Source organism: Megascapheus bottae, chromosome 9 (genome assembly GCF_031878675.1).
Source record: "Megascapheus bottae isolate mThoBot1 chromosome 9, mThoBot2.hap1, whole genome shotgun sequence".
Taxonomy (NCBI): domain Eukaryota; kingdom Metazoa; phylum Chordata; class Mammalia; order Rodentia; family Geomyidae; genus Megascapheus; species Megascapheus bottae.
The window spans coordinates 42,724,117-42,738,084 of NC_143517.1; the positions used below are offsets into that span (position 1 = coordinate 42,724,117).

Here is a 13,968-nt window from a genome sequence, read left to right on the forward strand (position 1 = left end):
ACATCAGAAGTGGTTATCACATATATGTATGTGATTCCAGGGGATCAGAAAGGGGAAAAGGGTAGTTTTCTGAGAGTTTTTGAGTTATATTTTGCAGCAGTGTAAATGTAATCAATTAAAGGATGCACTTAAAAATGGTTGATAGTAAATTTTATGATTTTTTAAAACCACATTAAAAAATCAAATGGATTACTACAAATTATGAAAAATTAATAGATTGTTTACTAAGATAATAATATTTTTAGCTTAATTTTATGCATTAGGAACTATGTAAATGAAATAAAAGTCCCTTCAAGCAGCATGTATTTTTGGTGATAAATGACCTTAATACTGACAACTGATTTAATAGAAGTCTGTTATATAGCAGACATTTTAATATAAAATGTTTCCAACTTTCAAAATCATTCAGAAAAATAAGTATTAGTATTTTAACACCACTTTCTTTCTTTCTTTCTTTCTTTCTTTCTTTCTTTCTTTCTCTCTCTCTCTCTCTTTCTCTCTCTCTCTTCCTTCCTTCCTTCCTTCCTTCCTTCCTTCCTTCCTTCCTTCCTTCCTTCCTTCCTTCCTTCCTTCCTTATTGTCTTTATTGTCGAGGCAATGTATAGAGGGGTTACAGTTATATTTTCCAGGTAGTGATACCACCCTCTTTCTAATTAGTATTTAAATTCTAACATGTAGCTTCAAAATTCATTTCTCTGTATACTTAATTGCACATGTAATTAAATAAATATAAAAATATAGATAAACAGTAATACAAATAAACTAGTAATTTGATTTTGTAGTATTTCTAGTCTCAGTAAGTATTGCTTATTTCATTATAATTATTTTGACAAAATTAAAGGATATAATTTGTAGTGGCAGTTACTTGCATTTTCATTTTAGTAGGATAACCATGTAATTTTTTTTTTGTTGATTTGAATTGCTGTTTCTCTTTTTGTCTGTTTCTAACTTTTGGAGAGAATAATTTCTTTTTCCTATGCTTTCTTTGGCAGGTTATGTGGGTATGTAATTTGTGCCGAAAACAACAAGAAATCCTCACTAAATCAGGAGCATGGTTTTATAATAGTGGATCTAATACACCACAGCAACCTGATCAAAAGATTCTTCGAGGACAGAGAAATGAGGAGGCACCGCAGGAGAAGAAAGCAAAACTACATGAACAGGCCCAGTTCCAGGGACCCTCAGGTGACTTCTCTGTACCTGCAGTGGAGAAAAGTCGATCTCATGGGCTCACAAGACAGAATTCTATTAAAAATGGGTCAGAAGTGAAGCACCAAGTTACCAGTGACATAGCTTCGGACAGGTAAACATTTTGTTTAATCTTTAGGTAAATTGCTTATTATTAATCTTCATTTTAAACAGAAGTAAATGCAATGGCATGTTTAGACAATAGTGAGTTGCCCAAATGTAATGTTAATGCTTGTATGTTTTTCATATACTGAATATGATATTTAGATTGAGCTATGCTAGGCTGTGTTTGATGTGGGAGTGTTGTCAAACATCTTTCCTGCTTAAAGGAATATAATTAAATGGGGGAACTGATTTTTAGAAATCATTTTCCTAAGCCAGGTGCCAGTGGCTCATGCCTATAAGTCTAGCTACTCAGGAGGCTGAGATCTGAGGACTGAAATTGAAAGCCAGCCTGGGCACCAAAGTCTGTGAGACTCTTATCTCCAATTACCACCAGAAACCAGAAGTGGCACTGTGACTTCAACCTAAGCTGAAGAGCTCAGGGACAGTGCCCAGGCTCAGAGTAAAGTCCCACAACAACAACAAAAAACAATAACAAGAAAAATCATAGTCCTAATGGAAATAGCGCTCATTGTAGTTCTTTCCTGTCCCACCTCTTGGGCAGTACTGGAAGCTTCATACTGCTACTTTTTTCTCTTCATGACTTAGAAACTGCCACTTGAGCCGTATGTCTTCTTTTAGCCGTTTTCCTTCCTTCCTGCCTGCCTGCCTGCCTGCCTTCCTTCCTTCCTTCTTTCCTTCCTTCCTTTTTTTTTTTTGCCAGTCCTGGGCTTGAGCTCAGGCCCTGAGCACTCTCCTTGGACTTTCTCAAAGCTAGAGCTCTACCACTTGAGCCTCAGCACCACTTCTGGCTTTTTTTCTATGTATGTGGTACTGAGGAATTGAACCCGGGTCTTTATGCATGCTAGGCAAGCACTCTACCACTAGGCCAAACTCCCAGCCCCTCTTCCTTCTTTCTAGACAAGCAGTCTTATGAATTTTTTGGCCTGGACTATCTTCAAATTTTGATCCTTAGATCTTAGCCTCCTGAGTAGCTAGGATTTATAGGTGAGAGCTACTAGCTCTCACTTCTGTTTTGAGTTGCATTTCTCAAATAGAGGCCATTTCTTCTTGCATTTAGTAACCATTCATATTCTTCTTGAGCTATGTATTAAATAAAAGTCTTTTTGTGCCTTAGGATTATTTTTGGAATGCTTTATATTCCTTTAACTTATATGCACTGCAAAAAATTTGTTTTGAAATTTCTTGAAATATATTTGATTAAACAGTTCAACTATCTTTTTTTTTTTTTTTTGGCCAGTCCTGGGCTTGAGCTCAGGGCCTGAGCACTGTCCTTGGACTTTCTCAATGCTAGAGCTCTACCACTTGAGCCTCAGCACCACTTCTGGCTTTTTTTTTTTCTATGCATGTGGTACCGAAGAATCGAACCTGGGTCTTCATGCATGCTAGGCAAGCACTTTAACCACTAGGCCAAACTCCCGGCTCAACTATCTTTTGATGAAGAAAAATTTTGTTTTGGTGATGTATAACTCACTATTGCACTTAGTGCTTTTTGTGTATTGTCAAAGGAATTATTACCTGCCCTAAGAATCTGAGAGGTGATGTATTCTGACTCATTCTCTAAAATTTATAGTTTAGGCATATTATCATTTCAAAACATATTCTGTATTTTCTCTTAAAATACTATTGTTTTTAGGCTGGGAGTTTGGCCTAGTGGTAGAGTGCTCGCCTAGCATGCACAAAGGCCCAGGTTCGATTCCTTGGTACCACATACATAGAAAAAAGCCAGAAGTGGTGCTGAGGCTCAAGTGGTAGAACACTAGCTTTGAGAAAGTCCAAGGACAGTGCTCAGACCCTGAGCTCAAACCCAGAACTGGTAAAAAAAAAATACTGTTGTTTTAGATTTTACATTTAGATCTATAGTCCATTATCCTATTTTAAAAAGTTTGGTAAAATGTTAAGCTTACTTTTTGGGGGGAACATTGAGATAATTACTGGTCTGTTTGTTAAAAATATTATTCTTTTCTTTTTTTTGTATTATTCTTTTCTTAATGAATTACTTTTGCTTTTTTGTCCAAAATGAGTTGTCAACATTTGAGTGAGTCCATATATACAGTCTTTCCATCTCATCCCATTCCATTGATGTGTCTTCATGTCAGTACCACATTGTTTCGATAACTACTGGCGTATACTATTATAACCAGATGTGTTGGGCCCCTGACTTGGTTGTTTTTTTAAAAATTGTTTCGATTATTCCAAACATTTCTGTTTGAAATTTTGAATTATATTGTAAGTATAGTTTACTGTTTTTCTACAAAGATATGACAGTGTTTTTTTCACATAGGAATATATTTGCTATTTCTGAACAAGAGAAATATACAAAATGAATTTATTGTAAGCGATAGATAGTTGGATCTTGTTTTTTAATCGGCTCAGGTAGGCTTCCTCTTTCTATCAGAGAATTTAATCTATTTAAATTTTAGGTAATTATTAATAGGTAAGGTCTTATTCCCACTGTGTGTGTGTGTGTGTGTGTGTGTGTGTGTGTGTGTGTGTACACGTGCGCGCGCGTGTGTGTGTGTACATGCACGTGCACTGGTCCTGGGGCTTGAACTCAGGGCCTTGGCTCAAGGTGAGTAGCTTATTGGAGATAAGAGTCTCATAGACTTTGCTGCCAGGGATAGCCTTAAACCACAATCCTCAGATTTCAGCCTCCTAAGGAGCTAGGATTACAGATGTGAGCCACCAGTTCCAGGCTTGATATTTGTATCTTTTATATTTGAGATGTTTTATTGTTACTTTTAATTTGTTTTCTTCTGAAGCTCCTCTTGAACCCAAATAGCTTAAATATTTGTTCTTTCAGTGCTGTTGCAAAATTCCTGAGCAGTTTTCACTGATTTTTCTCCTTTACCTTATTTTTTGAAATACCCTGTTTATGAGCTCACTAATCATTCTGCCTGATTTTTCTTTATGACTTCTATTGTATTTAAACATTTACTTAGTGCATTTTTCAGCTCAGTAATTTTTTTTGTTTGAGTTTTTAAAATCCGTTTTTCAGAGAATCATTTCTTTGTGTTTTCTTGTAGCTCATAGGATTACCTAAGGTAGTTTTAAATTTCCTTTCAAGAGTTTACCCATATTTTCAGTGCTTCATTTGTACAGTTAGTTGGTATCACTTTTGGCAAATTATGCTTATTCAATAAATACTTAGTGCTTATGGATGCATAGTGAATGCAATAAGCTATAATATTGTCAAGTTGGCTGACGTCTTTTTTTGCAGAATCTTTGTTTTGGTAGAATGATCATCTAAAGTAATGAGATAATTTCCTTTAGCCAATGCTAAAAAATTAAAAATACAATATAAGCTTTGAAAGAAAGCTCTGTGTGTGTGCACGTGTCCTGTGTCTTGAAATTGGCCTGGATGCTGTACTTGAGCGGTTATGTTCAAGGCTAGCTCTCTACAACTTGAGCCACAGATCCACTTTGCAGCCTTTTGGTCATTAATTGGAGATAAGAGTTAAAAGTCTATGGACTCCTGCCTGAATTGGCTTTGAACTGTGATCCTCAGATCTCAGCCTCCTGAGTAGCTAGGATTACAGCCATGAGCCACTGGCACCTTTTTTTTTTAAAGTTACCTTTTAAGTGATTAAATAATAAAATACTGACTGTTATAAGTTTACATTTGCCTAGGATGCCTTGTAAAAACTATACAAACACATGTTGTGACTATATTTATAGGTCTCTTAAGGAAACATAAAAAAGATTCAAGTTTACTTCAGTTTAATCTACATATTGACATTTAAAATACTTACTTATTTCAAGAAAACAGACCAACTTCTATATAGTCAAACCATTGATAATTTTAAGCAATACTTTTGAAATATTTAATCAGTAAGGTGCTAAATAATGAAAATGTACTTTTACTAATTGTAACTTGTACAATTTCTGTTGACACATCATGTCCACTAGAGGGCGCCCAGTCACTGAACATATCTGCAAAAGAACAAACATTTTGGAGAAAGAGTAGTATTAGTTCATTTCAAAGTTAGTAGAATTATTTTAAGAAATCCTAAAGCTGATAATCAGTTATAGAAGGTTATTTAACATGTTACTCTGTGCAACATTATTATTTCTAGATAAAAGGCTATCCTTTTCTCTTGATTATTAATATATATATATATATTAACAAACAGTATAGAACCTAAAAAGTTAACTATTGCTCCATTAACCAGCAAGTAGTAAAACTTTCAAAAGTACCTTAAAAGGAATGCTTTCACACATTAAGAGGTCACTGAAATTTTTTCCCTACAAATTGAAGACTTGAACAACTAAAAACAATATTGTGATGCAAGAAGGGTATTTATTCCTTATTACTATATTCTTAGCATTTTACAGTTGACAGTGGCTCTATTTAAATAGTTGTTAAAAGATCGACTAAATGGAGATAGCTTGCTTTTACCACAAAGGAGGGATCACTTAGAAGGATGGTGAGTGTCTGACATAGCTCTAGGAAAAGAATGAGAATAGAGCTTCTGAACAACTGGAGTTATGTTTTAAAATACTATTGCTCTATTCAATATCTTTTTTGGGGGGGTTGCTTGTGGGGCTTAAACTCTGGGCCTGGACACTGTCCCTCTTCAGCTCAAGGCTAGCACTTTATCCCTGAGACGCAGTACCACTTCTGGTTGGTTTTCTGGTAGTTAATTGGAGATAAGAGTCCCAGGGACTTTAATGCCTGGCCTGATTTTGAACTTTGATCCTCAGATCTTAGTCTTCTGAGTAGCTAGGATTACAGACATGAGTTACCAGTGCCCCATTTATTCAATATCTTTCTCTTCTTCTCTTTTGTGTTGGTTCTGGGGCTTGAACTAGGCCTGGCTGCTGTTCCTGGGCTTTTATTGCTCAAAACTAATGCTCTACCTCTTGAACCACAACTCCACTCCACCTTTTTTTTGGTAGTTTATTAGAGATAAGACTCTCATGGAACTTTTCTGCCTGAGCTTATATCAAATTATGATCCTCAGATCTCAGCCTCCTGAGTAATTTGAATTACAGGCATAAACCATTGGTATCTGGAATCACCTCTGTTCTTTTCAGTTCATCTGTTTCCAGTGTTTCTCTAACAGTTTTACTGCTCAGCTGTTCTGTAATTTATAGAGTAAATGATTGGAAAGAACTTTATAGCAGTGTCATATTGAAAGTATGATGAAAAATTATATACAACCACTCGGAAATTAGTGTTAAGTACAAGAAATTTACAGAGATTGTCACAAAACTTAACTATGAAAATACAGTTAAGTTCTGAGATAATATATAGTAACATAGTTGAACTCAGACTGAGAACTTAAGAATTGATACTGTCTCTGAATGAACTCTATCATTGAATTATTGTGCATTAGGGCATATTCTGTTCTGTTCCACAGATAAATCTATTCAAAGAATGACTCTAATAAAAATAAGCCATTTAATTAATTTTCTTATAGTATATATTGAATTATTCAATGAGTGAATTAGAGGAATAATAAGGTTTTGAGGAACAGGAAAGTTATATTTTCTCCAATAATAATTTACTAGTTTCTTATTTTGAATGTATTAGAAGCCATAGTAAAAAATGAAAAAAAAATAGCAGTTATCAGACAAGTGAAAAAGGAGAGAGCTTTTTCCTATAATCTGATTATGGAAATGTTCTTGGTAAGTAGAATGATAAACAAGGGATCATTTTAGCTTTTGAATAAGAATAAACTCATATTATCATTTATGCCACCAGATGGCGAAGGTGTGTCTTGAAAGCAAGTGATTCACAATTCTGTGTTGTTTCATCTGAACTTGTTGGAGAGATGGTTTGGACTAGTAAATCTAGGTTTATATCTGACAGTCTGAAAAAATAGGCCTTCTCAGGAAGTGGTGTCTTTTCATAGTCAAAACAGTTGTTCCCAAGTGTTTGCATCTAGTTCTGAGATTTTTATGTATCAGACTGTCTGTACAAATGTTAACTGTATTTTTTGTCCTTCCTTCCTTCCTTTCCTTCCCTTCCCTCCTTTCCTTTCCCTTCCCTCCTTTCCTTTCCCTTCCCTCCTTTCCTTTCCTTTCCTTTCCTTTCCTTTCCTTTCCTTTCCTTTCCTTTCCTTTCCTGTCCTGTCCTGTCCTGTCCTGTCCTGTCCTGTCCTGTCCTTTCCTTTCCTTTCCTTTCCTTTCCTTTCCTTTCCTTTCCTTTCCTTTCCTTTCCTTTCCTTTCCTTTCCTTTCCTTTCCTTTCCTTTCCTTTCCTTCCTTCCTTTCTCACTAGGGATCGAACCCAGGAAGTTTTGCCCTGAGCTACATCCTAGCCCTTCTGACTGTCTGTACAAATTTTATACAAATACTTCAAAATTAAAATGTTCAGAACCCTATGTATATTTTTATTCTCAGAGTAGCATCATCCGTGTCATTTTTCTAGCCCAGCCGATGACCCAAGTAAAGATTCTAAGGCATCATTTTCTCATTTTCTTCTTTTTGACTCTCACATGATATATTTTGGCCAGTTCAATCTTTGTAATGTGTCTTGTGTCCAGCTCTTCTCTTCTAATAGCGGTTGTTACTGCCTTGTTTAGGAATTATTTGTCTTGCTTCCTTACTTTCCTTTTCTACTTTGCTTTACTGTATGTTCTACCTTGTCTCCAGAATCATATACATGCACACAGACACAAACATAGACTCAGACAGCCACACAGACAGACAGACAGACAGACAGACACACACACACTTTTGTGTCAGTCTAGAGGCTTGAACTCAAGTCTTGGACATTGTCCCTGAGCCTTTTGCTTAAGGTTAGCACTCTACCACTTGAGCTACAGGCCTCCTTTGGGCTTGTTGGTAGTTAATTGGAGATGAGAGTCTCATGGACTTTCCTACCCGGTTGGCTTTGAACCACATCCTTATATCTCAGCCTCCTGAATAGCCAGTATTACAGGCATGAGCCACTGGCACCTGGCTCATCATTTTAAAGTATAGATATGATAAAACTCTTTTTCTGGTCACGTTTGATACTTCCTCTTTTTGCACTTAATGTTTAATCCTCTAATATTTTAGGCTTTGTGGGAAAATATGATATGTAAGACACTTTTAAAATATTGAAGCGAGTTTTTAAAATTCCCAAATTGGAGATAAATTTTCAGTTTAATTTTTTTCTTTTTTGGAGTAAAAACATTATCATTATCCTTTCTTCACCTCATTCCCTACAACCTTTCCTGTCTTTGGCCCTGAAGAAAATAGTTTGGCCACGTATATAAATAATAAATCATTCTTTTAAGGGATGATTTTGAACACAAGACATCCTACATGCTAGGCAAGCTCTACTACTACTGAGCTGCATCTTCAACTTGATTTATTTCAGAACTGCAAGTATCCATACTATTCATCTTAGCTAGAGTTATGTTCTATAAATGTAGTCATTCAGAAATATTTATTGAATATTTATCACACATTGGTTGGTGCTGAGGTATCATGTTGAGAAATATAAACATATTTCCTCACAGAGAATGTATTTTAATTTGGGGAAACAATAAATATTGGTAGGCCTCTGTACTTAATTGTACTGAACTCTAGGGGGTGCTGTTCACTTAAATGTGAATGGTACAACATGTTTTCTTACCTTTGATGTTAAGTAACAACTGCAGTAGAGGAAGAGGAAAATGGATTTTTTTTTCCGGGGGGTGGGGGTTCCGTAAAGAGCAGTTTATTTTAAATAGGGCTTCCTTAACATTAAAACTTGAAGGAGATTAAGAAGTATGTCACGTGAGTGCCTGAAGGAGGGGCATTTCAGGCAGAGAAATTGCAAGTGCTGAGATTTTTAAGCAAGGATGAGCCTTGCTCATCTGCCTAAGTCTTATTTTTTATATTTTTAAAGGCCAGCTCACATTTTTTGCAAGAACTCTTCTTGTATTTTACCAGGAAGAATGATCTTTTAGTTTAGGAAGAATACCTTTATCAAATTACTTATCACTATCTAACTTTCAGTACACTTTCCTATTAAAATGTTGAGCAACTTGAGGGGCCTGGTTCCTTTTACATCTTTATGTGTGTACACATACATTTATTATTCTTGTCTTTCTTTGAGACTGTTTTTCTGTGTACCCAAAGCTAGACTTGAGCTCACAATCTTCCTGTCTTTGCTACCTAAGTGCTAGGGAGATAATCACTACCACCCATGCTAACTTTTCTATACCTTTTTTTTTTTCTGCTTGTCCTGGGGCTTGAATTCAAGTCCTGGGCACTGTCTTGAGCCTTTTTGTACTCAAGGCTAGCATCTCTACCACTTGAGCCATAGCACCAGTTCTGGATTTTTCTGACAAGTTTATTAGAAATAAGAGTCTCATGGACTTTTCTGCCTGGGTTTGGTTTTGAACCAGGTTCCTCTGATTTCAGCCTCCTGAGCAGCTGGGATTACAGATGGGAGAGAACATGGCTGGGTTTATACTTTTTATATGTTACAAGGCCTAAGTTTTGAATTTATTTAATCTATTCGATATTTATTTTTTCTTAAAATTGAGTTTATTCAAGGAATGTAGTAATTTTCTCTGATTTTTGTGTACTTTTGTCTTCTTTAATGCCTTTATAAAATATAATACACATAAAACATTTTAACATGCCTTAAAACAGGTCACTACTTATAAGATCAAACTCTAATATCCTGTTGCTTCTTAGAAATTGTAATGATGTGCCTTAGCCTATTATTACAGAAATTTTTGGCCTGTTTGGTTTGACTTGCCATATCCTTTGGTAAACTGCAGTGTGTGTCCAAAAGAAAATGAGAATCAAAACAGCAAATACCAAAAAAAAGCATTAGAAATATAGATTTGATTCTCCAGATCCTCTGAAAGGGAACAGAGCGCCCTGCTGAGGTCACTGAGTTTTACTTTGAGAACTGCTAGATTTGAAATTAGATTTTTAAGTCATCTCCTCCTCTACTGAAAACAGGTCATTTTTTAAAAAAAATATTGCCAGTATTACACAAAGTAATCTAAATTGTATTGAAATCTTTGTGTCTTTCTGGTTTTAGTTGATTTCGGCCTTGTCGCTGTGTTTGCTTGTGTTCCTTGTTTCATGGTAAACAGATACAAAAGATCCTTTAACTCTAGTTCTAGGAGGAATTGGTAGCAATGTATTTAATATGTAGTGGATAGGTGGGGCCAGGAGTTTGGCCCAGTGGTAGAGTGCTTACTTAGCATGCATGAAGACCTCAGTAACACATACATAGAAAAAGCCAAAAGTGGTGCTGAGGCTCTAGACCTGAGAAAGCCCAAGGACAGTGCTCAGGCCCTGAGTTCAAGCCACAGGACTGGCAAAAAAAATCCCGTAATGGACTGGAGCCAGGGTTTTCTTAAAATGATCCTAGCATATTTTTAGTGATACATATATCCTAAAGTTGCTGTAGCAATAAAAGATTGGACTCTGGTCGATGAAATTTTAAAATATATTTTTTCATTTGTAAAAGTTTATCAAATTTGCCTAATTTTAAAATGTGTATTTTATGTGTGCATTCATGTGTATACAATATTTAATATTTACAGATGTGGTTATGTCCCTGAGGTATTTTTGTTTAATTTTTATGGCTGCTTTTAATCTTGAGGACTTGGAGAATGAATTATTCCCATCTATCTCAAGATAGCTCAATACATGATGATAGATTTTATCTTCAGATTTAGAATATAGTTTTTTTGTTAAAATATTAATATAGATTTATGTGGACTTTTCTGGCAGATACTAGTTTTTCAAATGAAAATAGCAAAAATATATTATAGAGAATTAATATTGTTGTTATTGTAATTACCTATTTTTTTCTGTGATATGTACCTGAAAGCTGTTTGTATATATTATTTGCCACAGCTAGAAGATTTGAGGTATAGTTTGAAACACAGTGCAGAAAGCAAGTTTTTCAAGGTTGGTTTGAAGATTATTTGTAGAGTAGTTCTCACTGTGCTTACCTAATTACACAGTGCCTGAACTGGAAAATTAAGCTCTAGAGCAATCGCCTTCCCTCCCCCCACGGATGCAATCCCTCTTCTGTTTTTGTTTTTTTCTTTCAGTATATTTCATCCCATCTATGCTTATTCTTTAGATGTTTGTTTCAATTTATTTTTCTTCATTAATTTTTTCTTCATTAATTTTTTATATAACTAAGGCTGTAGTACAGGAAATCAAAATTGTGATGCAAAAATGACTGCTTTTTGCACCTTGTTTGAATAAGATGTTTAAAATAATGACAATTTTCAGTCAGTGACTGAAATTCTCAGCAGAAATGTAGGAAAAAATTGTTTTTTTTTTTCTGGTTGCCTTTACTAAGTTAGAGTTAGTTATGAGAAAGCTGAAGACTATGAAGATTTGACTTTTTGGCTTGAAATATTTTACCTTTCTACTAACACATATTTTGATCTTTGCTTTTCTCAGAAAGTATGAGATTTATAATTGATCATATGACCGAGACAAACTTCTTTTTGTTTTCGTGTTTATATATATCTTTTCCTTTGTAAAATTTGTTGACAATTATACACAGCGTTTTTTTATGTACAATGTGATTTTATTTTATTTTATTTTATTTTTTTTTGGCCCCTTTCTCTTTCTGGCCCCGCTCGCTCCGGCCTGGCTAGGCCCCCCTTTCTAGCTCAGGCCCCGCTCGCTCCGGCCACAATGTGATTTTATTTAGTTCACATATTTCAGTCATTCTGTAGAGATAAGAAAAAACATATTTTGGAAATGATTGACAGTAATACTTCTTATTGGATATTAAATTGGAAAGTTATGACCTTTGTCATAATGCAATTTGTAAATAACAGTTATTGGATAACATAACTAAACATTCTTAATACTTTCCTTATATTATTATAGGTCAGTGGTATCCATATATCTAAGATAATTATATTTTTTCATATATTTTTTATTGTAATTAATAGAAGGGTTACATGATATTTGCCAGATAGATGTTGCATTAATTCCCATACATTGACACCCTTTCACATGTCTTGGTCCCCATTTCCCTCCCTCCCACCCCCACCCATCAGCTTGTTTTCCTCCATTCCCTATCCAATTTCAAATAACCAAATACAAATATATCTGATATATCAGGTAACAAAGTGAGGTAACAGCGTTTTTAATTTAGATGTTTTTTTTTTTTGTTGGTTGGGGGGCTTGAACTGAGAGCCTGAGAGCTGGCCTTGAGCCTCTGTGTGCTCAAGGTCAGGACTCTGCCACTTCCAGTTATTGAGTGGTTAACTGGATTTAAGAGACACAGGGTGTGACTTTTTTTAATGTTATTGTCAGGGTGATGTATAGACTGGTTACAGTTACATTCATCAGGTAGTGGCTACATTACTTCTTGAACATGGTTTTGTTTTGAAGGTGGAATTGATAGAACCTATTGAATACTTGGGATATATATGGTAGAGTGTGAACGAGGGATATCAAGGATAAATCATGGTGTTTTTCTATGAGAGGAAGAATTAGGAATGAAGAGGTTTGGGTTGGAAAATCGAAAATTCTGTTTGGCCATGTTGTATTTGAAATATCCATTTCAATATATTTGATGGAACAAATGGATAAATGAGTCTGAAATTTTAGAGAAGATAAAGTAAAAACATAAATATAGCTTGCTGCTAGTGGTTCATACTTGTTACTTTGGTTATTCAGAAGGTCGAGGTCTGGGTATAATGATTTGAAGCCATTCTGAGCAAAAAGTTTGTGAAACTAGCTCCAATTCAATAGCAAAATGCTTGATTAGAACCATGGCTCAAGTGGTAGTATGCCAGAGAATAGCAAAAATCCCCAATGAGAGTGTGGGACTTTAAATTGGAGTCCAAGTCCTAGAATCAGCACACAAAAAGAGACTAAAAAATACAGAAGATATTTATAGTTATGGACCTATGTTATATGTGGCGAGACTCAACACTAAAGAACTAAAGAACCATAATGTAGCTCTAACTGTATGTTCCTAATACTTGGAACAGAGTTAGAGCCAGGTAAACATATAAGAAAAAATTACCACCCAGCGGAGGAAAACGGGAGGATGAAGAATAAAAATGGTTTTAGAATCATGGAAAACAGAAGTAGGATTAAATGCTTAAGAGAAGTTATGTTAAAATAGATATTATTTGTTTAATTTGATATATTTGTTGAGAGCAATCTCAATAAAATATTAAAGAGCAAATCCTAATAAGTTTAAATTGAGAAGAGAATTTGAAATTAGGAAGTAATTAGACAAACTGTATACAAGTTCTTTAAAAAGTTTTAGTGTGAAGAAGAGAAGAAAAATAGAGTAGTAACTGGACTGAGATACATGTTCAAGTGTAGTTCTTTTAAGATAAGAACTAATATAGTAATAAAATTGTTTCCTCACTTGTGTTATTTAATGATCATTAGATCCAAAGAATTTCTGAAATCCACAGTAATAAAAAAACTAGGTATTTAGGAAGGAACTGGTAAGGAAGAGTAAAGCTAGATTCAGAATTAATAGATTTTTGATACATCATGCTTTATTTTCTGATTTGGTCCTTAATCATCTCCACTCAGCTGTGATCTCTGATTAATAAAGATATTAATCAGATAAATTTGCTTTTTCATGAGGCCAGGACAATTGTAGTTTTTAATTGATAGAATTGAATTGAAATCAATAGGGAAAGGAAGGGGAAAAACAAAATGATTAGGAGGGAGTGTTAGGAGGGAAAATGGGAGAAAAAAATGAGAAGGG

General features: G+C 34.9%; 1 protein-coding gene across 38 annotated transcripts in view; it reads left to right on the forward strand.

Moving 5' to 3' along the window:
- Rims2 (regulating synaptic membrane exocytosis 2) overlaps positions 1-13,968 on the forward strand; it is a 385,455-nt gene that overhangs the window by 111,357 nt on the left and 260,130 nt on the right. For all 38 annotated transcript variants that reach the window (XM_090339238.1, XM_090339190.1, XM_090339201.1 and 35 more), the window contains one exon: positions 993-1,303. In XM_090339238.1, the coding sequence (XP_090195364.1) occupies positions 993-1,303 (311 nt within the window). The remainder of the gene's footprint in view (positions 1-992; positions 1,304-13,968) is intronic.